This window comes from Corticium candelabrum, chromosome 7, assembly GCF_963422355.1.
Source record: "Corticium candelabrum chromosome 7, ooCorCand1.1, whole genome shotgun sequence".
Classification (NCBI taxonomy): Eukaryota; Metazoa; Porifera; class Homoscleromorpha; order Homosclerophorida; family Plakinidae; genus Corticium; species Corticium candelabrum.
This window is the reverse complement of record NC_085091.1, coordinates 8249747-8275267: the sequence shown is the minus strand read 5'-3', so window position 1 is coordinate 8275267 and position 25521 is coordinate 8249747. Positions and strand designations below refer to the sequence as shown.

At 38.3% G+C, this 25521-nt stretch overlaps 1 protein-coding gene and 1 pseudogene across 1 annotated transcript; both read left to right on the top strand.

Moving 5' to 3' along the window:
* The first annotated feature begins 39 nt into the window (after nucleotides 1-39).
* Nucleotides 40-11707, top strand: LOC134182493 (DNA excision repair protein ERCC-6-like 2). The gene is made up of 29 exons (XM_062649897.1): nucleotides 40-98; nucleotides 157-286; nucleotides 2407-2489; nucleotides 2548-2650; nucleotides 2711-2769; nucleotides 3389-3470; nucleotides 3621-3709; nucleotides 3764-3861; nucleotides 4485-4569; nucleotides 4628-4671; nucleotides 4824-4907; nucleotides 5363-5469; nucleotides 5528-5627; nucleotides 5689-5748; nucleotides 5806-5858; nucleotides 6127-6189; nucleotides 6497-6612; nucleotides 6672-6755; nucleotides 6841-6989; nucleotides 7904-8029; nucleotides 8096-8278; nucleotides 8346-8491; nucleotides 8549-8644; nucleotides 9208-9307; nucleotides 9365-9573; nucleotides 10197-10242; nucleotides 10389-10572; nucleotides 10642-10775; nucleotides 10840-11707. Exons 1-29 carry the CDS (start codon nucleotides 68-70, stop codon nucleotides 11479-11481), a joined length of 3486 nt encoding a protein of 1161 aa, XP_062505881.1. The 5' UTR covers nucleotides 40-67; the 3' UTR covers nucleotides 11482-11707.
* Nucleotides 11708-14341: 2634 nt separating this feature from the next.
* On the top strand, nucleotides 14342-24719 carry LOC134181825 (uncharacterized; annotated as a pseudogene).
* The last annotated feature ends 802 nt before the right edge of the window (nucleotides 24720-25521 follow it).

The following is a 25521-nucleotide window of genomic DNA, read 5'->3' as shown; positions in this document are numbered from 1 at the left end:
GTACCCAGACCTTCATGCGCGGCGATAGCATACGGGATTTAGGTTCCAAACTGTGTTGCGAAGGTAAATGGCAGTAGGAGAAGAAGATGAGATCAGAGGTGCAGAAGTACAATATATGTATTTACGTTAGTGTACTGAAGTATGCACGTGTAACAGAATTGCAGTGGAACGTCGGTGATTGCTGTCAAGCGACGTTCAGGGGAGACGGCAGGCTCTATCAAGCGATTATCAAGAAAATAAGAAAGAAGAAGTCGGGACTAGTCGTAGCGCAAGTCGAATTCATAGGGTATGGAGTTCGTAGATTGTCTATTTTGTTGTAAACATGTGGCAAGAATTAATTAAACTTAATTAATTAATTATTAATATTTAATTAATTTTTTAGTGAGTCTTAGGTTTAGTAGGAGATCAAGTCAATTTAACAGTCTTATTAGGGCCCTAATTGTTATGGCAATCACAGTGTTTATTAACTCAGGACATGTGCATCCAGTACATTTAACTAGTAAATGAAGGCGTGTTCTACTCGTTTCAGAGCTACAAGTGTATGTGCATGTAGTTGTGTGTTTGTTTGTTTGTTTGTGTGTGTGGTGTGTGTTGGTCTGTCTGTCTGTCTGTCTGTCTGTCTGTCTGTCAGTCTGTCTGTCTGTCTGTGTGCTTTGTGTGTGTGTGTGTGTGTGTGTGTGTGTGTGTGTGTGTGTGTGTGTGTGTGTGTGTGTGTGTGTGTGTGTATTGTGAATATCAATGTAAATTTTATTAATTTTATTTATTTATTGTCATTATCATTAATTAATCATTAGCTTGTTGCTAGAATGTATAATTCTTTAAAAACACAGGGTTCATTGATGTAATTGAATGTTGTCAATGCTCCTTTTGAATTCAGCACATGCACATGCGTGACATCTGCCTAGCTCTTGCACGGAGCGGGCTTGTTATCTACGTTATTTCTCAATTTTACATGTAGCGGACACGATTATCCTGCTTTCGTTGAGTCGTTTCTATCATCTATTGTTCCAGTAATTTGTGGTAGCTATAGAGATCGATGTACGTTTTCTAGCTGCATGGGAAATACTGTGAATTAAGTTAGCTAAGCAACATTTAGCGACCGGATCCAGAAGAAAGCAGAGTCAATGTTTCCTACGAATCTTTTTTCTTGCAAGACGACGTCAATCGTTCATCATCAGTTACACCTATAAAACATATTGCTCTCTTGAAGGTCGCAGATGATGCATGTAGGTTATGTGCATGCAACGGTACATCTCGCTATAGGGTCCTGTGGGATGTCGATCTTCGCTTGGCTTCTTGAAGAACGATGAATTTGTTTGTTTTGCGATTCTTTAGTAAAAAGAGTAACAGATGTGTACAACTATTACCTAAACTTCTCTGTGCTTCTCAGTTTGATGATGGTTTGACCTTGTAGAATAGGTAAATGACACCTCGGCTTTTCTGTCATAATGCATAATACATGGAATTGTTACTCACCCATTGTTGGTGTCCCAAAGGACTGCTGATTGGTTTAACGAACTCACAAGAGTGATTCACGCTGACAGCTAGTGTTACGTCACTTACTTTTGGCATCCCAAACGACTTCTGATTAGCCCAACAAATCCATGAGCGTGACACACGCTTACAAACATACATAGATAGATAATGACATCCGGACAGACAGATCGGAATTTAATTCAGCCCATTTAGAGTGAGCTTCTCGCGAGGCAGTCCACCACTCATTGTGGTGGTGTTCTTTTACGCTTCTAGCTTAATTAGGAATCATACTGTACTATGTCAATCTCTGGTCAAATGACAACATCAAGTTCTCTATGTGACTTTTTATTGTGCTGTATTATATTCATTTGGGTAGGTGACATTTTATTTTGTTAGCATGGCAGTTTGACTATGTCTAATTAGTGCATCTGCCTCGTAGTTAAATTATGAAAGAGATGTGTAGGGTATCTTGTTTGTACAACCATGATTTAGGCTTGAAATTATCATTCTCGTGCTTTCCAAATTGCTAAGCATAAGGACGTTTGGCACGTGTACTTGATTTTACATCATACATACATACACTATTTCTTCAGAGGTGTATGAAGCAGGCAAGCATTGGGGCTGACTCTCTGGGTATCATTTGAAAATTTGAAAATAAATTTATTATAACATTATTTAATGGCAAAATATTGAATGGGGACTGGTGCCGTAGTCATTAGATTTTCATGTAGGTAGTTTGCATATTTACTTTCTTCTATAACAAAACTGCAGTGACCATTTTCAGAATGCCACTTTCAATGTTTCGGTTTTAGGTGTGTTGTGCATTGTTTTATGTTACATAGATGCTCAATTTTTGAGAATGCTAGTAGTAGACAAAATGCTATAGTTCTTTGTAGAAGTTACAGCTGTGTTGTTACTGTTTGTGTGCAGCTATGAAGAAGATGGTCTTGAAACCGTTCTTATCTCAGATTTGGTACCTTTACCAAAACACTGTAGAAGAGCCGTTTTCTTAGGTTATTTTACTTGTTCTATTGACTTGTTTCTAAAATGTTACTGCCTGTCTGGTAACAGGTTCATCTCAGGACACTATGATAAAAACAGGCATCAATAGCAACATAACAAATAGCTTTTATACTAGAAGATCAGAGGGTCTGTTGCTACCACAAGAAGTCAAGTATATTTGCTGCTATTGGAATCATGACTGATGATTGCCATGTCAACTGTTGACCTGTAGAGAGAAATACGAGTTGCTGGAAAAAGAATCTGTGTTGAATGAGATTAGACACGGCCATGGTTAGAAAAAATATTGTAATATCAGAAATTTGTGTAGTAACATATTACTAAGATAGTGCAATTTGCAAGTCATGTGATGATAATTTAATTAAATTCTGTCATTGTTAAGATACTATCAATTACAATAACTAACTTGTATATTTCATATCAGGTCACTTGCTAACTTTGGATTTAAGTATAAGGAAATGTTTGCAAGGAGTTTAGAACTTCTCATTGCTGCTGCAATGCATATGATCTCATTTAGCAGTAATGTTGAGACAAGACATGCGAATACATGAAGAGAATGGAGAAGGCATGGAGTCCCAAACTGCGTTGATGATTGGTATTTCCAGAATAAGTGATTTGTATAAGTGTCTATTTTAGTGCCATGCTTAAGATGTAACTAGTCTGCAAAGAAACGTCAGCAAACATGACATGTTATTGTGGGATTGACATGCAATGTCATTAAATTTTGTAACGCTTTAAATGTTTTGTCTGCTTATGTCTTGATTAACATAATTAACATGGTTATAGAAACGAATTTAGTAGTGATAGGTTATGTAAACAGTATGTGGGTTCTATCAGCCACCATACAATTTATGCTGAGCTACACTGCATGATATTTTATTTTTGATTTTAGATTTCATAGATGACAAAGTAAAGAAACCAGTCAAGGGAAAGAAAAGAAGACAAACAGCTGCAGGGGATAGAGAAGAAGAAAGGTCTATTGTGTGTGTGTGTGTGTGTGTGTGTGTGTGTGTGTGTGTGTGTGTGTGTGTGTGTGTGTGTGTGTGTGTGTGTGTGTGTGTGTATGCACGTGCATGCAAGTGTGGTACTTATGACAACAAACTTTGTTCATAATGGTTACATAGTAATCAAGCAAAAATTGCATCAAAAGGATGTGACAACGTTAAGCCTGAAATGTCACATTGTCAATTGGACACAGACTTTACTATTGATGGTATGATCAATGTCAAATATTTATTTTAATGTTGCTGTAGTTTGTAATAACTAGGGTTTGATGATGTGTTGGATAAGCCATGTTTTGATATGGCTCCAGTCAGACCTCGATTGTCATTCAGACTGTCTTCCAGTGGAGACCCAGTTGTTGAGGTTTGTTAGAAGTCTGTGTTGTATTGAATTTTGGCATGTTGCTAACAGAAACTGTCACCACTGCCTGATGAGTAATAGCGGTCTAATGTTGAGTTGTAGATTGTTTTAGTAAGCAGGTTACTTATAGCACCAGACTTTACAGAACTGAATTTGATGTGGAGAATGAGTTGAAATGCATGGTGTTGTTGCTATTTTTTTTGAGAAATACTAGTATGCCTGATTGTTGCACTAATCCGGCCTTGTTCTAACGTATGTTTAGGAATGTACTAAGTACGGTCTACTTACCAGTGATTAAAGATTAGAATACTGTCTACTATCTTGTAGTGTTGGATTTGGTTCAACCGTGCATTTGTCATAATACTCATACTTGCTAAAGCATAGGAAAGGAACTCAAAGTTGGCCTCTCCACATGTGTTAGTGACGGAATGAGTCGTGTAAATGTTTGCTCGCCAGCAATGCATGTTGCTGATTGTAACTGCTGTACATACGACGTAACGTATGGTGCAATACTCATGAAGAAGTATAGACAACTAAATACACAATGGACATGCAACAGTGGTGGATGTTCTATTATAATCTTTATACAATGCAAGGAGATGTTGTATCACTATTGTGTATTTCAGATTCCAGCTCCGTTGAATCAGTATTTACGAGACTACCAGCAGTTGGGTGCTCAGTTTATTTATGATCACTATATGATGAACCAAGGTGTTACATTTTGCATGACTGAAGCTTTTGTTGTGAAGCACAATACTGTTTGTCATAGGTGTCATTCTTGGTGATGACATGGGCTTAGGAAAAACTATTCAGGTATTGAACTGAATATTACATAGTTGGGATGTTGTTTTGTTAGTAGATTTGACAGTATTATGCATGTTTATTTACTCAATTTTATTGGAAAGTATACATAATACACAGTGACACGTTTATTTCTTCAAGCTTAATGTTTGTAATGGTTTTAGATCATAGCATTTTTGGCTGCAATGTTGAAGAAAAGCAATACAAAAGAGGACATAGGCTTGTGGAAACGGAAACGCTTGGAACAGGTTTGTTTGCATATGTCATGCACTAACAGACAGAAGGACATGGTTTAGTTTAGTACGAACATGGCTTGACGGTACTTCCTCTGCCAGTATTACTTGATTTAGTCACCATGTTGATTAGATCACATGTAGACCTAATCGTGACATCTCTTGTCCAAAGACGACTGTTGATGATTACTAATTGGTAATTCACTAGCACCCAATTTTACCTAGACATTTCTGTGTTGATTGCCGTACTCGATTGAGTAAGTTCTTCCCTTTAGGGTCGGCCGCCGTTATCGTATAGTATGGAATGGGACCCTCTCTCAGACTTGATACCTTGAACTGACAATGAGTGTAAATTATTGACTCATTGTAGAGGTTTTGACTAGAGTTGTGAGTGGATCTAGTGTTTGGTCTATGCATGTGCACAGCACAAACTACCACAACGTTAGGTATACCAGATGATGCATGTTCAGGATCCATCAAGCTCTTGTGATCATCATCTGTTTCTGATTGTCTGTCCTGCATCAGTTCTCTACAACTGGAGAGATGAACTTGACACATGGGGACATTTTCGTTATGCGTATGACATTCGTATTCTTGCATATTTTACTGCTTTTATTATCTGTCTTTGTTGTTAGCATCTTTCATCAAAGTCAGAAGGATGATGCACTGGATCAAGCTCGAAAGAGAAGCATTGAGGTTATGTTGACTACATATGACACAGTCAAACGAAACAGGGTGGAGTGTATATATTATTTGTACATATAAATATCTGCTTTGTAAAGCTTCTGTACTTCAGGATTTGCTTGAGTCTGTAAGGTGGTCGGCTGCGATATTTGATGAAGTTCATCGTCTCAAGGTTGCATGTCTAGGGGAACTGTTCTTTGCTTATCAACTGATATAATGTGGCTTGTAGGATCGTAACACTCAAGTCACCATTTGTATGAAGTCAATCAATGTTGGAGTTCGGTAATGACTGTCAGACATAGAGTTGAAGTCTGAAGATCACTTCTTCTTTATTTGTTGTTATAATAATGCTTTGTACTGTAACAAACTGATGCTTAAATGACGACAGAATTGGTGAGATTGTCAAGGGTTGAACCATTTTGTATTGGACAAATTTGTAATTGTAGAATTAGCTAGTAGAGCTACTACTTAAAACTGTACTTCGTTTGTAAACAAGAGTGTACTGTGTCATGTATTATGTCTACGGTACAAGTGGTTGTATTCTATTTAGGATTGGTTTGACTGGCACTGCTGTACAGAACAACCTAATGGAGCTCTGGTGTCTTTTAGATTGGTAATATGGATTTCTCTTGTGTTGTTGTTGTTGTACTGCTTTTGTTCTACCATTAATTTTAGTGCAATATTTGTAGTTATTACTACAGTTTTTAGCATATGATAAGCACTTTGTGCTGACTGTAGTGCAGTTTGTAATTGAAGTTACAGTGTCACTGCATGACCGTATTCACCTTCAAATACTATTTATTAGCAACATTGACTATTGTATTGTTACATAAATGTGATAGGAACTGGTAATGATTAGTTTACTTTGTAACTTTAATTTTTGTGGTAAGTTATAGTATGAGTGTTAATTGTTGATGAAGGGCTAATCCAGACTGCCTTGGATGTGCTGCTGATTTTGAAAAACATTGGGCCAAACCCATTCAAGAGGGTCAGAGGTTTGACAGCACAAAGAGAGAACTGGCCGTTACTCGAACAAGTAAGTAGTGTTAATCACTGAAATTTTGAATTTACAAATATCTTGGGTATTGATTGTAGAACAAGACCAGCTAAATAAAATTATTGGAAAATGGTTTGTACGTCGAACAAAGTCGATAATTGCAGATCAACTACCTTGCAAAGGTTTGCATGTTGGAAGAATTTTATGGCATTATACAATTGTATCCGTGTTTGCTTGACTTGTAATGAAATGATATCAATGTTATAGATGAGAAGATTGTATTTTGTCCACTTACACCATTGCAAGTTAGCGTTTACGAAACAATGCTGAAGAATGTGGAGTTTCAGCTAGTTATAAGAGCAATGGAGCCATGTGACTGTGGGAGTAGCAAAAGGAGAGGACAATGTTGTTATAAGGTCCAACAGAAACTACAGATTTTGAGTTTTGGGACATTACAACAACTGCAATGCATTATCAGATAGAGGATATACCATATAAGATGAAACTTTGGCGGGAATTTATATTGGTGGTTTGCTAAGAAATTGACGGACAAAGCATATTGGCCGATTTTAGTTTGGTGGTTGGACATTGTTGTTCAATACTTGATATATGTCTTACCATAAGCGGTCATGGAGGAGTTGGTGATTGACAGCTGTGTTTGTGGCTCACATTTCCCTAACTTACTGGTCTCCAACTACTGTCTAGTGATGAAGGACTGCTGTGTTAGTGCAAAGAACGGGACCCACGTGAACGTGACAGTCCAGCTTCATCCATGGCTTCATGACCTCATTCATATAGCCACAGCAGACGTCAAGCAGGGATTACCTACCATACTTGTCGCCTCATTCGAGGGACATACCATAATCACCATACCATGCCTGATCCACGTGGGCAATGACGTCAACATATCCCAGTGGCCAAATTAATGGCGGATTTTATATTAGCGGTTTCTGAAAAATCTGCCAATCCGCCAAAATGAATTCCCCGCCATTATTTCATCTTATACAGTAGTTGCTCTGTTTACGTTATATAATAATAGTAACGACAGCAAAGTTGCTTTCATGTGCATACAGTTTGGTTGTTCCTTCCAGTTATGCTGTGAGATTGTTAGCACAAGATTACACCAAACTGCAGAGTCCAAATCTACAATAATACATAATGACATAACAAATGCAGCACTTAATACCCTTAATTTGTTTACATTTATGTACTAAGAGGCTGATAGACAGGCAGGCACATGCAGACAGACAGCTATAGTGATGTACTTTATCTGTTTTGTGAATGTCATGCAGTGTATGTTTCATTCAATTGATGTGCTGTTTTTGTGTAGTCTAATAGCGAAGGCATCAAATGGCGTTACCTAATTTTGCCATTTCTTACTCTCCTCACAAAAGTCTGTAATCACGTTGGCTTACTACTACCCCAGTCAAAAGCTTCAGTAAAGCAACAACACAAAGTATAAACCTATTTCTTAAGCCACTTATCCATTTTTGTTGATTAGTGGAATGTCTGTTATGTATAGGCTGAAGAGATCTGTCAGGAAGTGTTTGCTAAACACCATGAGTTTGTCCACATGACCAGACAGGCTTCTTTTCAGACCTTGTCTGATCCTACCTATTGTGGAAAAATGCAGGTCTTGGACAAGTTGCTCCAGGTCTTTAAAGCAGAGGGCAGCAAAGTTGTAGTGTTTTCACAGTCAACTCAGGTGATAACTAAAAGATACAGCTGTTTGATCAGTTGCTTTTCTAAGAATAATTGTTTCCCATTATTAGGTGTTGGCCTTTATAACAGACTTTGCTGTGTCTTGTGGGTATGAATATTGTCGAATGGATGGATCAACTTCTGTGAAACAGAGGCCAGCTATTGTGCGCAGTTTCAACAAAGACAAAAACAAATTTCTCTTCTTGATTTCCAAAGGGTTGGTTTAATAATATATGCCATGTGTATGTCATTTGTTTGAATGAGCGTGTTCTAGAACGGGAGGCGTTGGACTTAATCTTACAGGAGCTAATGTTGTTATTATTTATGATCCCTGTTGGAATCCTCAAACAGACATGCAAGCTCAAGACAGGTATTTGTATGGGTAACTTAGATGGCGTATAGACAGAATCATGCAGCCTGGATTGTAAACTAACAGATAATAGTACGTCAAAGGCATCTTAGTGAGAAGTGATACAACTGCTTTGTCTAGAAGTGAATGGTACAGATATTTGTGCATGTTACTGTTAAGCCCAGTTTACAGTACCACACTGACGCCAACGTTGACGCTGACTCTGATGCTGGAGTAGAAATGAATCTTATTCTAGCGTCAGCATCAGTGTCAACATCAAAGGATGCCACTGCGTCAAGGCGGTGTCTTTGATGTTGACGCTCAGCTGAGGGTCAGCATCAATACTGTGAACCGGGCTTTAGGCTTTGATGTATACTGTATGTCTACATACACATGTACATCTGAGCATGTTTAGTCTGTTTCTGCAAGTGACATACGTAACACTGTTTATTCACATTGAATCTGAGGGTGTGTAGTTGGATCTACTGTTTTGTTTAGTTTTGGTTTTAAGAATGTTTTACTTTTCTTTGTGAAATTTTATTATCAGTTTGTACAAGTAAATGCCACTTTTTATTTGACTGGAGGTGCTATCGTTTGGGTCAAAGTCGAGATGTGAGAGTGTATCGCTTCATTTGCCAGGGTACTGTAGAAGAAAACATCTACTTGAGAGAAGTGTACAAACAGGTCTGATGTTTTGTCAAACCCTGCGTATCGTTGATGCAACTTATGCTGTGCGTATAGCAACTGTCTGTTATGACCTTGGATGGTGAACTTGCACAGCGTCATTTCAATTGTGTTGCTGGAGATAAAGATCGGAAAGGAGAACTATTTGGTTATGAGAACATGTTTAAATTAAGAGTGGGAGACTCTTGCTTGACTGTAGACATCTTGAAGCGAACTGCAGAACTTTTCCAAGGTGTACAGACCACACGAGATGAGCTGGCTTACAGGTAATTATTTCAGTGTGTTGTGTGGTATGCTTAACATTAGATTTGATAATATATACATACATACATACATACATACATATATATATATATATATATATATATATATATATACATACATACATACATATATATATATATATATATATATATATATATATATATATATATATATATGTATATATATGCAACGAGTTGCATGCTTTCAATGCAACAAGTTGGTTCTACTGTTGTTTTAGTGCTGTAGCTAGACAGTAGAAGTGTTCAAGTGGTAAGGCAACGCTGCCTTATTTTTGGGGCAGTTGTGTGTCAAAAATTATTTAGTTTGAATTTATACTATATGCATGCATTGTTGCTCAACATGTGGGTGTATTTGAAGTAACTTTCTGTTCGTACTCTCAGGGAATTAACAAAAGACTACGTTGAACGATACAAACAGTTAATACATTTGGAGCAAAGTGCATTTGAAATATGACTAATTTGTTTGTACTGCGTTTGTGACTATAGAGACTGTGTTAGCATATTTAATTTTTATTTATTGTGAAATTGGATGATACAGCGTGATTGTTCTATTTTAGTTGTATAATTATGCATAATGAGCATACCAGTATTTATCTGTGTTTTAGTCGACAGAGATGTAACGAAGAAGTCAGACAAATGGAGTCTATCGAGGTAATGTTTGTTAACAGTAACCATTAGAGAAACACACATTGTGGTGAGTGTCCGTTGGAAGCCTTAAGTCTGGTTCACAATACACATTGTGTTGTGTGAACTGCGTTAGCGAAAATTTAACAATTGCATCAAATTCTACTCTGTAGGATCCACACAATGATGATGACCTTTACTCACTAACCTCAGTTGCTAGTCAGCTGGCATCAGAGGTAGGTGATGAAACAAGCCCTGAAACAGAAAGAAATCAGCAACAAGGTTCAGCTACAAATTCATCTAATGAGGGAGATGAAAATAGGTTTGGAAAGAATACAGCAGTTGACTCAGCACTGGGTAATGAGCTACTGAGCTTTTCTACATGTTACATTATTATCTGCCCTACATGGACTATTTTGTGACCAGTTTCATGTGGAGTGAAATATACTCATGCGAACGATTTAGTGGTGCGGTCTACAAGGCTTGAACAGAAAATATCTGCACAAGCAATAGAAGATGTGATGGAGCATCATCAGAATTCACAAGTTGCTGCCAATGTGGTAAGTCGGCAATAGCGTGAGACTAGAGGTGGTGTAGTATTTTATTTAATTCTCCGGTGTTTAGTTTTGCATGAAGAGTAACAAGAAGCATGACAGTAATGATAAGAAAAGGGTCAATCCTGGAAAACGCAAAAGAGTTTCTTGTGCTGCAGACCGTTCAAATGTGAGGATAAGTGCAAGTCCAGATAATCAGAATGATGTCCCTGGAGTGGTTGTTGGCAGAACACCAACTGCTGTAAGGCATGAACACTTTTCTCGTCTTGTTGGGATTATGCAAGTTGATTCACCACTAAGAGCTGCAGAGATCATTATATCTAGTAGTTCAGAAGAGAGGAAAGCATTGCTGCAAAAGCTATATGCTGACACACCATTGGGTCAGTTAAACAAACAGGTGACTGGAACAGGAAGCAGTGACATCAATTGCACTGTTAGTCACGACAAGCAAATACAAAGTTCATTAAGTGCTAAAGGAAATGAATTACCCAACAGGGAAGATGTGGGAATAGTTGGAGGAATTTCTGTGTCAAGTGAGAGAGAAGCTGGTATCTCTCAGTCTGTGATTTCCAAGTCATTTTCTATAGCTTCAGAAGACGTGGACATCAAAACTGCTCACAACAGAACTGAAATTGGAGGTGATGTTGCATCAACAGGCCTTTCTTTAAATCCTGTAGCCATAGTAGATATTGATGAATTCCTATTTGGCTAGAACAAAAATAATAGTAAATATGAACAATGGTACATGTAATAGTAAGTAATGTAGTAATATGACAGTTGTACATCAGAATGGTGACATTTTACGTTATATAATTGCCGAGCGTAGTTTTGTAATAATATAGTGATCAAACTTTAGTCCATTGTACTAATGCTACTTGAATATAGAGGTTGAGGGGTTTGATCACTTTCTGCATACAACAAAATAAGGCTTTTGTACGTCTAACAGCTCAACCTTTTATTCATTTGAAACCACTAGTGTACGTGAGAGTCAGTGTATTTGTGTATGGAAACCTTCACTCAATACTAAATAGGAGCAACAATGGCGTCGCTATACGTACAGACCTGGGAGGCCAATTTGTCTTGATTTTTGCCTTGACGTTTGTCTTGATGTTTGCCTTGATGTTTGTCTCGATTTTTGCCTTGATTTTTAATTGCCTGATGTTTGCCCTGATTCTTGCCTTGATGTTTGCTTGTATCACAATTGATTTATCGCCATAAGGCATTAGGGTACACAATATTGTTATCCAGGTCATATTGAGTGGCGTGGTCTTTATAGGAAAATGAATAGAGAAGCACTACAGTGCTAAACCCTCGGCCGGTACACGTGTATGTAATCACATATCTTGTCATGTGATAATGTTTTGCATACTGATGTTTTAGCCCAACGACTCGCCTCAGCTAGGGTTTCCGATGCATTCGTTTAGCTAGACAAAGGTGCAAAGCGTGTTACTCGTCACCAGACTTGCGTGCTTACTAACAGGTCAGTCGCTTTGTCCGACAAACAGACGCGATGTCATGGACAATGCACGTTGCTCTTCGCAAATTCCGCCAAATTTCTGCTGAAGACGACGCTGACTTCTCGCTCAGTTCTGAATAACTTTTGACAGCAAGGTCCTAGAGACACCCTAAATACTTCATTTTAGAGCTCATGATTATTTCGTCCTTGGGTGCATGGGCATTGCAGAATTGAACTTGCACCAACCTTGTTATGCAATTGTTTACGTGTAGTTACTCTAACCAATAAGCAGCCTTTAATTACAAGACAAACCCACACCCCTTTGTGCTAATTACTAATTGCTGAACGCTGGGAAATTCTGCCCACGCAATAACCACACAAGCTTCCTGGGGGGAAGTCAGAGTGAACGGACCTTTAGTGATTTTTGCAACAACACCGCGGCCTCTCAGCCACGCATACCGAAAATTCAAGCTGTCCGACAGCAAAACTACTGTGCAGAAATATCGTGGAACAAGCAAAATGTTACAAGTCAGGTACAGCTAGACGTATACCGCATGGCGCCTGAATCCAGCACCTTCGCTCTCTAGATGCCTGGTTGTTGGTGGGAAAACATGCACGTGCAAATGTAGACTAGGCGGTGTTTCTATGTGCTAAACCCTTAGGTACAGCAAAGGACTAAAAAACACCATTTAGAGGATGGACGCCCGATGGCCGAATTCTCGCTAACAGCTACCAAACAGAAGTGGAGCCTTATGATGACATCATGTTCGTCCAGTAATGACACCACATCGCGTTTATTGGTCGGAATAGGCTATTAGCTTCATTTGCATCTGCTCTAATCGAGTTTAAATACGACGGTCGTCGGCCAGACGACTACTATACCCTTAGCCCGGACATGCGAATCTCGGATAATAACTGGTTGAAACTTAGTTAATTAGTAATCTAGGAACGAATCTTCAAGGTATAATGTCAAGGATGAGGTGAGCGGAAGTCCCAGGCCTTACGTACACCTCTCCTCTATCTCCAATACAACAATAGCCTGTTTGATCTAGTCTAGAACGCAGGTTCTAAGCTACGATTTTAGGTTCACAATCTACGAAAGATCACGCGTAGAGTCGAGCGTCCACTAAAATCGCGTTCTCTGGTCTTTCTAGGATTTTGGTTCATCTTCTAAAGGCAACGAAACCTTCTGACAGCCTCGATAAACTTCGCAAATTAGTGTAGAAAGCCATCGATTTTTACGTCTATTTTCGATGGAATCCCGAATGCTTTCCCTGCGCGATTTATAAGTATACTTGACGGTTCGATTGGTCCAAGTCAGAAGTCACTTTCGATTGGATGTTAGGACGCTTCCGGTTTGACACTGGATGGGAAAACACGAATCCTAAAAATAGCCAACGCGTCGCGTCTCGTCGACGTCGCTTAGTATGAAACTTTAGTTCACAAATTTTAGCATTTGATTCTTAGCAATAGGCAGCTAGATATCTAACACCCTGACAGGAAGTAGGCGGGATGACATTAGGAGACTATCTAGAATTGCAAGTGACATCCGGGACCGGACCAAGCGAGGTCACAAGAGTCTGGGAGTGGAAACGAGACTGAGAGTCTGCATTGTAATATAATGTAATGTTCTTTAGATAGAGAGGAATACGCGTACACGTGGACTTAAGTACACCCAAAACACAACTGTTATTGCTAATTGAAATAGACACTACAAGTACAGTGTATACCACACTCTAATTGACTCCACCCATTACAACAATACACTACATGCATGTAGTTATAGTTGTATATAGTTATAGGTGTGTTCACACTATGGTTTGCGAGCCTGGTTTAAGCTTGTTATCATAATTGAGTTAGTGTTAAACGTTGCATCTGCCCCATGCTTGTTTGCTCTGGGTTTGCAAACCGTACTTGCAAAGGTAGGTTTGCGGTTACTTGAGTCTGGTTTGGAGCTATCAAAACATTCCTAGCTGTTTAGCGCCTAGTAACCAGAGTAGCAGTCTGCCTGGCGCACGAAGTGGCTAGAGAGCCGGTAACGGTCCCGGAAGCGGAGGACTTGGAGTGCCGGTAATTTGCACGTGACCGATGATGTCATGCTCATTAATAGCGACGAATGGCGGGAAGTCCGACTGATTCCGCATTCTTTTCTGTTGGGAAGAGATTCAAGTCATTCGCCGACCTACAAGAGCGATTGTCGGCGTATGAATCATCAACATACACAAAATTATGGCGAAGAGACTCGAGAAGTGTTGAGGCTGCCCGGAAGCGAATCAATCGTCCCCTTTCTGAAGCAATCACATACTACGAGGTGACGTATAGCTGCATTCACGGAGGCAAAAAATTCGCTGCCCGTGGTGAAGAAAAGCGGTCTACATCGTAAGTGCAGTTTGTGCGTTAGCAATTGTTTAGGAATCCAAGGACCTACACTTTTCCATGGTGATGGCTCAAATTGTGGCCCCAGGCTAAAATACTGTACATACAGTAGTCTCAGATAAAAAGAACAAATATATATATATATATATATATATATATATATATATATATATATATATATATATATATATATATATATAGTTGATCAGTGAAACCCTTGATGTAGTGTTACATTTGCACAGTACTGTACTACACTATTGAAAATACATAAATATACCCAGTATACATCATTGCTGCTTTACCGTCTTCATTCTTTCTTCACACTTTCTAAAGACAAAAATGTCTTTCAATGAAGCATGTTCAAAATACAGCAAGGCATGGGCTGGGTAAAAATGCTAAGATTCTCATCTATTAGTTTGTATCAGGTTGGCAGTGTAGATGCATTTGGATATTCTATATTCTACAATTCTTAAGCAAATTTGAAAATTACCACATTTAATATCAACTAGTCAACAGTAAAATTAATATCAACAATTGTTGGGGTACAATTTCAGACCTTTGGTTGATTTGTTTTGTAAAATTTAACTGGTAACCTGAAACATATTTCTATATCATATTACATATTATTTTTGTAATTTTATACAACCACAATTCCTACATTTAAAAACACACCTAAAATTTTGTCATGCTCTTACTTCTGTACCGAATTGCAAAGAAGCGTTACTTGTGAGTGTTGCCTGACTTGAGTGCAGTATGCAAGCCATAAAAGAGCAACAGGATTTCCCTAAGATGTAGGCTTTACGATCAATTCCATCACAAACCATAATTAAATATTCCTTGTACATACAGTACTAAAAATAAACTTCAAAGGATAAGCAAACACACCAAACTGCACATAAGCTTAATTAATTGATACCAGAATTTTTGCTAATGCAAAATTTCTCAAATTTTATAACTTTAGTATTTGCACTCGACACAGTTTTTCATTTAATTTTCCAATTACATTTTCATTGTGTTTTGTATTTTTCTTTGTGCTTTCCATCAACAGGACTTTAGGAAAGACTGCCCATTTGAATTGTCCCTAAGAGCATCTGAAGATGGTCAATCACTACTTGTGCGAAGATTTAAAGAGAGCCATAATCATGAAACATCAAGAGTAATAATAATTAATTCCTTGTACATGTACATGTACTGTACCAACACATACCGTATTATCTCTAACATAAACGTCCTTAATTTTTCAAAGGGCCTGATAGATGTGACTTTATTAGAGACCCGACTGTGCCTTATGTAATTTCAATGTTGTTTAACTCAACATGGTTACATTAGTAATACAATTTAGCTATCATTTATTACCATCCAATACATTACGTTTGACTACTGGTAATAGGTACTTTGCGAGATGCGTGCTTTTATTGGAGACTGTGCCTTTCATTCTTTGTATGAGGTCCCGTAGTGTGCTTTTATTGGAGACGTAACTGTATTGGAGACCTGTGTTTAGGTTAGAGACAATACGGTATTCACCAATATGGTAGCTGCATTAATACTAAATAGTATTATTTGAATATTATAAACCTGTACAGGAACTATTCAAACAACTGCCTAGTCAGAGAAAGCTACCATTAGAAGCATAGGAAGAAGCTGAAAAGCTAACAGAACTAAAAGCAAATAAAAAAATGATTCAGAAAAAGCTGGCAGAAATGACAGAAAACGTAGTGCTGCTAAAAGACTTGAGCAATATCAGTACTGGTATGAGAGCAGGAAAGACAAGAAACGATTTAAATACAGCTGTAAAGCAACTGACAGACAAATACGGTACACGGCTGTTATGAACAGCTCTCCTTGAAGTTGCATTTTTTGTACGTTGTGGTGTTTTGTTTGTAGGAGCTAGTGTGAATGTTGTCGTCAGTGACAATAACGTGTTGCAAGGCATCTTCTTTCAGGATGAGAAGATGAAGCAGGCGTTTTCAGCATACCCGGAACTACTATGTATTGATGCGACTTACAAGCTGCTGGAATTGAGATTTCCTCTCTCTATCATGCTTATAGAAGATGGCAATGGCCATTCTGAAGTGGCTGCTGCATTCTTGTTATTAGAAGAACCCAAGGCATCAATTACATGTGTAGCAAATATTTTCAAAGAAAACAATCCTGAATGGTCGTCTGTAGGAGTGATAATGGCTGATAAAGACATGACAGAGAGAGATGTTCTTGCTGCCAGTTTCCCTTCTGCTGCTATTTTGATATGCATATACCACACATTGCGATCGTTTCGAAGAGAGATAACGATGGAGAAGATGGGCATTACCTCTGGCCAGTGAAGCACATGCCTTGAAATGGTACAGCAAATGGCCTATGCTCCAAGTGAAAAAACGTACCTGGATCTGTACAGGCAGTTCAAAATTGTGCTCCTGCGATTGTGTTGAAGTATTTTGATAATCAGTGGCACCCTATTAAGAAGCAGTGGACGATGGGGATGAAGTATAGCACAGGGAATTTCCTCAACAACACCAACAATAGATTGGAGTCCCTGAATGCAAAGTTAAAATCAGTAATTTCCCGGTACTCATCACTAAAAACATTTGTTGACAAGTTCTTTCTTATTTTACGAGTGCTTCGATCAGAACGAGACTATCAAGCAAGCCTGTCTACTCTCAAAGTCCCTGTAACATACCATTCTATCACTGATGCAGCATTGATTAACTATATGAAGTATCTTACACCTTATGCCTACAGATTTGTTGCCAAACAGATGGATATGAAGACAAAGGTACAGCTTGCAAATGATGGCAACCAACATTTGCATACAACGATAGTTCAATAGTAGTCACCCCCGCAACATGCCAGTGCATGACTTGGCAGTCAATGAGGTTACCTTGTCGTCACATACTGGCAGCTCGATCTGATCTTGGATTGAACATGTTCACTGAAGAACTTTGTGACAGAAGATGGTCTTTAGATTACTACAAATCTAACCACAGAGCATTTTCACCTATTGCTCATCAAAGCCCGTCTACAGCAACCATCGTTAGCTTTGAAACACCATCAAGAAAGTACACTCTCAGGTGCGTTGTCAAAGTGATTCTCAACTGTTACATAACTTAGCACGTGTCCGTGTTGTAGTTTGAAAAATTCCATCAGGCTTCAAAGATTGCTACCAAACTTGCTAGTTTAGCTTCAGAAGCATCAGGAGTCAATTTCACCAGCAGATTGAATGTAATGAAAGAGTTGGTTTCTGCTTGGGAAAATGGACAAGAAGTGGAACTGATCAGTGGTAAGAGTCTGCTAGCGTCCATGCATATATGCAAACATATCTTTAACATCATACAGCCATATTAGTTCTTTTGTGCCAATAGATTCAACTGAAGGAGAGAAACATGATGAGGTCTTACAACTACTGCTTAATCTTGACAAACCCTTGACAGGTAATTGTCTGTCAGCATCTACGGATACCTGTGTATCTACATTCTTACATACCTACCTACCTACCTACATACTCTTGTTGGAGATACATGTATGGGTTAGGGGCACCAGCTCCTCAAAATCACTAGGGGATCGAACCCGAGTACTTCCGCTGACCTCTGCCTGAGTTGTTTTTAAGCAGACCTCCATGTATATTCCTAGGTGTGCACGCTGACTAACTGAAGTATTACTACATGTAGGAAAGATGCACTTACAGTTCCTCAATATGACCCAAGTCAATCCGCATGATGTCCATGCAAAGTCAATCATCGACCTTCATAATACTTGCCATTAGCTTGATTGACTGACTGACTGACTGACTGACAAAAACAAATCATTACACACAAGCTTTTGTTACATACAAAACACTAAAGTTAAAAATATTATACACAAGCTTTTGTTACATACAAAACACTAAAGTTAAAAATATTATCCATGACAGTTCAAGTCAGTACAATCACAGCAAACTGACTGACTGACTGACTGACGATAATTTATTAGACACAAACTTCTACATACAGAACACTAAAAGTCCAAGTCAGTAGAAGCACGGTCTCAGCGCTGATGGACTCACTGATCAAATTGATGAGAGACTACTAGTACAAATTCTTTTGTGCCAATAGATTCAACTGAAGGAGAGAAACATGATGAGAACTTACACCTACTGCTTAATCTTGATAAACCCTTGACAAGTAATTGTCTAACAGATTTTACACATACCTGTGTATCTACCTACCTACCTACCTACCTATCTACCTACCTACCTACCTACCTACCTACCTACCTACCTACCTACCTACCTACCTACCTACCTACACCTACCTACCAACCTACATCACAGTGGTTCACTGGTTTCAGTGGAGACACTTTTACGTAGTGGCTGCATGCTCTCTATGGGAAGCAAGGCCTGCATTAGAGATGTGTGTAGGACAATGAAGCCTGAGAATATTACCAACAGACGATATTGTAAAATATTGTACAACACTAATACATACATTTTTTTCTTTGTATTCTAGGAGTCTGTGTGACTCCACCAAAAACGTACAAAATTTACAACAAATCACTCTACTCACAAAACACTATGGAATCTAATCATGGTGTTACAGACTCAACCAATGGTACCCAAAACTTATAAAATGATTCTGTTTCTTTGCGTCTAAACCAACAGTGTCTTATACATGCAGACATACATACATTTATACATACATGCATGCATGCATGTGCATACGCTTATACCATGGTCACAAGACGTGCGACCAGTCACAAGTGCTTATTTAAATGGAGTATATGAAATATTGTACTGCAAGTGTGCAAGAAGTTCCGGTTAATATTGCACTCTCACTTATCATATACACATCACATAACCATGGTATAAATTACTTATTATATGATTAGCATGCTATATGGCTTTTAGTAGCAGCAGGGTTTTAGACATTGATAACCATGCCCCTCATGCTTAAAAAGCCATATAGCATGCTAATTACACAATAACCTATGCATACATACCATATTTCCTTGAATAATAAACTGTACTCAAATATAACTGAAGGATCTGATCAGTTTGAAATGATAGTAACCCATGTTTGAACAGTAACCCATGCCTTGGAGCCGAAGACTGGTATCCGACACTGTTCACACTCATTGTTTAGTTTGCCATTTGACAAGAACTGTCCACGAAGAGAAAAAGAGATCTTAAAAATTGAATATTGTGAAGGAAGGTAGAGCATCATCTCTGAACAACGTGTGGCAACTAAATACAAATCAACAAAACAGAACCTTCGTCAGTGGATAAAAAGAAATTCGAATGAATCTACATAAAAATGAAAACAAATGAGTGGGAAAGGCATAATACCAGATGTTGAAAAATAGTAAACCTGTGCTGAATAGTTACCCATGGAGCTAATTAAGTTGAAATAATAGTAACCTACGTGTTAATATTTGAGGAAATATGGCGCATACATGCATGAACACACACACACACACACACACACACACACACACACACACACACACACACACACACACACACACACACACACACACAACATATATACATACATATATATATATATATATATATATATATATATATATATATATATATATATATATATATACCCTTTACACATATGCATACTTGTATACTGTGCAGACACACATACTGCACACATACCTACATGTATGCATTAACATATTACCTCTCTTGACACAGACAACAAACCACATTATTGTAAGAAAAACTAGGCTAATATGTTCCATACAATTATGTGTGTTGCAGCAGATGATCATTCACTAAAATCAGACGAAACAAACTTTGCAAAGAATAAAGCAGTATGTGCGCCTACTGAAAATATCATTGTTCAGGGTAAGTTCACAAAACACTTCTCTTATTGTTGAATGCTAAGTAACATTCATGCTGTTTAATACATTGTGTCCGCTGATGAATAGTTTTCTATATTGACAGAGCCAAGAAGTGTTACAGTTAGTGAATCACAACCACTCTTTCATCCATCAGAAACTCTCTCATCCGAAGCAACTACCTCTAACTATGACAAACGAAATTACCAAAATCTCCAAAGTGAGTTTTAACCAGAGGCATTAAATGCATTGATTTGAATACTCTACTTACTTACAACCTCATTCAATTTAAGTGATCAGCATATCTGATAGTAGACTCTGTACCTAACAGTTTCACAAGCAACTAAATGCAAGCACCATGCCAGCTAGTTCTACACTACATTTTTAGGCACAACAATCAGCATATCAACAGACTGTATATGGAACTACCTACAGAGTAACTATTTAATCAAAAAATAGAATTAAATGACATGTTAGAAAAGATGATTAATTTTGGTGGTGTATGTGCAATGCCGACTTGACTTGTTAATTAAGCATTGCTAGTGTGGAGTTTTCAGCATCAGTGAAACTTGCATGCTTGAGTTATGAAAAAAGGACTCAAAACCTGGGATACCTGCTAGCTTTGCCTGCATAATTAGATGTCCAAGGAGAATATTATATTCCTAGTTGCCTTCACGCTACTGTTGAATTTGGCAATGCAATGAATTTGATCATACTGTTCCTTACACAATGTACAGTACTCACAGAACAAATACCCTTACTCACTGTAACAATGTTACTGAGTGACTATTCTGCACATACCCCTGATGCACATAATCACTGAAATACTGTAATATCACTGCTAAGGATGAAAGGAAATCAAATGATACTGTTTCTAGGTATTTTAATGCCTCCTATTCTTCGAAAACGTGGCCGTCCAAAAGGCCATGAATTGACTGTGATTGGTTTACCGGCTAAGAAGAAAGCAAAGTCGGGAAAAGTACAACCATTCATTAAATTACACATATCATTGAAAGAAAGAGGTATTCACATGTCCATTTACTTGCTTATAATTAAGGCCTTGTTCACGAGGTGCTTTTGCATACTTTGCAGTCATGTTAGCATGGTTTGTTGATGACAATATAGCAGCTGCTGCACTACAAAATTCCAAGACGCTGATCAATGAATCAGACATCGAACTTCAGCAAGAAAACATCTCTAATGCAGTCCTTGATGACAATGTTGACTTCCACATAATTTGAAAGTTTTTCACCGATGATGCCTGGCTACTACTTACAGATGTTGTCAAGCAGAAACGTAAACATTGCAGTTATGTTTGCCAAGTTTGCTTTCACAACTTGGATAAGGAAGCATCAATTTTGTGTGACCATTGCCTCTTGTGGTCCCACATGAGTTGTATTGGTCTTAAAGAAAGACCCAAATCAAAGTGGTGGTTTTGCCGAAGCTGTCACAAGACTAGCAAATAAGATAAACTGGCTGTAGAGGCAACCGTTGCTATGTAAATTAGACACGTGTGTGTATTATGTGCAAGCTATGCAGTGTTGTTTGACTATATATTAAGAGCAAGATCTGGCAAAGCAGATGACAGAATCATGTAATGCTATTTTACCAGTATCTTTTTACTCTCTTCAAACCACAGTGACATAAGAACTAAAATGATAATCTACCTACCTATGTATGCACCTGCCTACCTACCTACCTACCTATATACCATATAACCGGTTATTACTGCAATTTGAGAATCTAGACAAAAGTTTTAGCTGCGAATTAAATTTCTGCATTCCAACCAGGAAGGCAGTTACTGGTACACATATGTACACATGCATGTACATGTGTCGCAACATGACTCCTGGGACTCGAAGATAAACATAAATATTTGCAAATTTTATTTGTGCACTCCATGAATCTGATTTCTTCGCAGAATTCGCAGGAATATCATGATCACAGAAATAACCGGTTATACAGCACATGCATATAGGATACCTAACTAACTACAAATCTCTAAAGTAAAGTTCAACAACTACATAGCAATCAATTATTAACTAGCTAATAAAGCCAATATATTTAGCTTAGACAGTCAACACAGTCACTAATTAATTAATTAATTGATTAATTAGTACATTTATTACTACAATCACAGTCATACAACACAGCTTTTAACTCTGTCGCACCATGTGAAATACATTTCAAAACTTGTTCTTTGTATCCAAATTACGTGAGACTCGGTTTCGGTAGTCACGCAATGAACACTTCAAAACTAGGTGCTCCTTCTATTGAAAACGACTAGACTAGCTATGTATGTTCAAGAACGCGTGCACGTACACTCCATCACCGCATCCATAACATAATACGATAATGTGACAATGAACTCAGTACGCACGTTAGCAGAAATCCGGGGTATGGGTCACGTGCAAATTACAGGTGTAGCAACAAATTCCATCCCCCTACACAGACTGTCCGCTTTGTGACAATGCGGATGCCCATTGTTACGCGCCAATTCCGGTAAGAAACTGTCCGCCGCATGTCACTTTCTCGTGAAGAACATCTTGCCTGCGTGAAGGCTTACCTAAGGAGTGGAGTTTACGATCATTCTATCAGGACTAAGGACCAAAAGCGACGATTACGAAGGTTGGCAGAATCGTTTGCTCTTGAAGGTAAGATCTAGAATCTAAATTATCTGCACTAAACATTATTGCATTGTCTACTAATCTAAAAATTTATTCGGCACATTTTTCATTGTTTAATTAATTAATAAATAATTTAATTAATTAATTAATAACTGAAATTTCTAAATTGCATAATTATTGGTGTAAGGCTCTACTAGGTGGGAAATATTGACTTATATAAATTTTATCTTTTCCACTTTTCCACTAGGAGATCAACTGTTTTATGTTGGTGCCAAAAAGAACCAACATAGAGTGGTTCTCTTTACAGAAGACCAAAAACTGCAAGTATTCAAGAATTGCCATGACTCTCCTCATGGAGGACACTTTGGCAGAAGAAAAACTCTACAAAAGATTGAGGAACGATTTTACTGGCTAACAATGACTTTGTATGTTTACGATCAGGTTAGATTAGTGTAAAACTAATCGCTAGGTATTACATATAGTGTACCTGCATGGCGCACTTTCAACTACTGTTTTCAAATGAGACGGAAAACAGATAGACAGACACACAAACAAACCAACAGATTAACTCTAGATAAATTAAGTTATAGTAAATTGCTTACATCAATTTTTTGTTACGTTTGCTTTCAATCACAATTTGTACACTCTACAGTAACCATAAATAGTTGTGCTATGTTCATTAGTCATTTGGTGAACAACAGCAACATCGACAACAAGAACAACAACAACAACAACTACAGCAGACACAGCAACAACAACAACAACAACAGATGCAACAACAACAGACACAACAACAACAGACACAACAACAACAGACACAACAACTACTACAACAACAACAGACACAACAACAACAACAACAACAACAACAGGAGAAGAAGAGAGAACAGCAACCACAGCCAAAGCTGCAGTGCAATTTGGATATTCTAAAAAGATATGGTGAATGGCTTGATGATACCATCATCAATGCAGCACAGCAGTTGCTGAAGCAACAGTTTTCAGGGAAAAAAAGCTTTCAAAACACGCTGTTATTGCAATGACTGCATTTCGAAGTTGCCACTCACAATTCTATTCAGATACACCATGTCCACAATCACTGGCTAACAACATCAAGTGATGAGGAGGGAAATGTTCATATATATGATAGTTTAGTTCGATATAAACTGTCAGGGCAACTGAAGCAACAGATTGCTTCAATATATCAAACCGATCAGACAGAAATGAAAGTCTCTATTGAAGCAGTCCAACAGCAAAAAGGACCAAGCGACTGTGGCCTTTTGCAGTAGCTTTTGCATTTGACATTGCAGCTGGAGTTGACCCACAAAATATAAACTACGTCCAAGCAGAGATGAGGGAGCACCTATTGTCTTGTTTATGTAAAGGAAATATAACTCCTTTTCCAAGGTATTTTGGCAAGACAGCATCTGTCAGAAAGTGTAAACCCTCCGTAGTTCGATTTCGTGTATATTGTATATGCAGGCAAACTGAGTGTTTTGGACAGCAAATGGTACAATGTGATAATTGCCAAGAATGGTATCACTTTAAGTGTGTTGCTTGCAACAAACATGGGAAGATATTTTGCTGCCCAAATTGTAGAGAATAGCTCATATGAACAGTTCTGCTGCTCATCTAGTTATGGAAATAGTGAGTCTAGTTATGAAAATTGTTGAAACTTAGTAAACAAACAAGTGTTGTCTGGTCTGAAGTCTTCATGAGCCCCTAACAGGTTGCACAGAGTACTAGTATATAGGTATTACTAGGATGTCTTGGAAAATGGTAATAGAATGGTATACCAGTAACCTTTATTTTTACTAAACTTGAACAATTTACACACACACACACACACACACACACACACACACACACACACACACACACACACACACACACACACACACACCACCACACCAAGCGCGTGTGTGCGCAGACACAGACGTTATAGCATCAAATGTCATCAAAACACTCACTCATTTGGTAGTTCACGTCCACTACACAATTTTTCATGGGGGACACGTTTTGCAGGCGGACGGTATTTGTCACGTACTGCCGACAAATTGTGTCCGGGGGGGGACACTTTTTGTAGGGGGACACTTTTTGTAGGGGGACACTTTTTGTAGGGGGACACTTTTTGTAGGGGGGACACTTTTGTAGGGGGACACTTTTGTAGGGGGACACTTTTTGTAGGGGGACACTTTTTGTAGGGGGACACTTTTGTAGGGGGACACTTTTTGTAGGGGGACACTTTTTGTAGGGGGACACTTTTTGTAGGGGGACACTTTTTGTAGGGGGACACTTTTTGTAGGGGGACACTTTTTGTAGGGGGACACTTTTTGTAGGGGGACACTTTTTGTAGGGGGACACTTTTTGTAGGGGGACACTTTTTGTAGGGGGACACTTTTTGTAGGGGGACACTTTTTGTAGGGGGACACTTTTTGTAGGGGGACACTTTGTAGGGGGACACTTTTTATCGTGA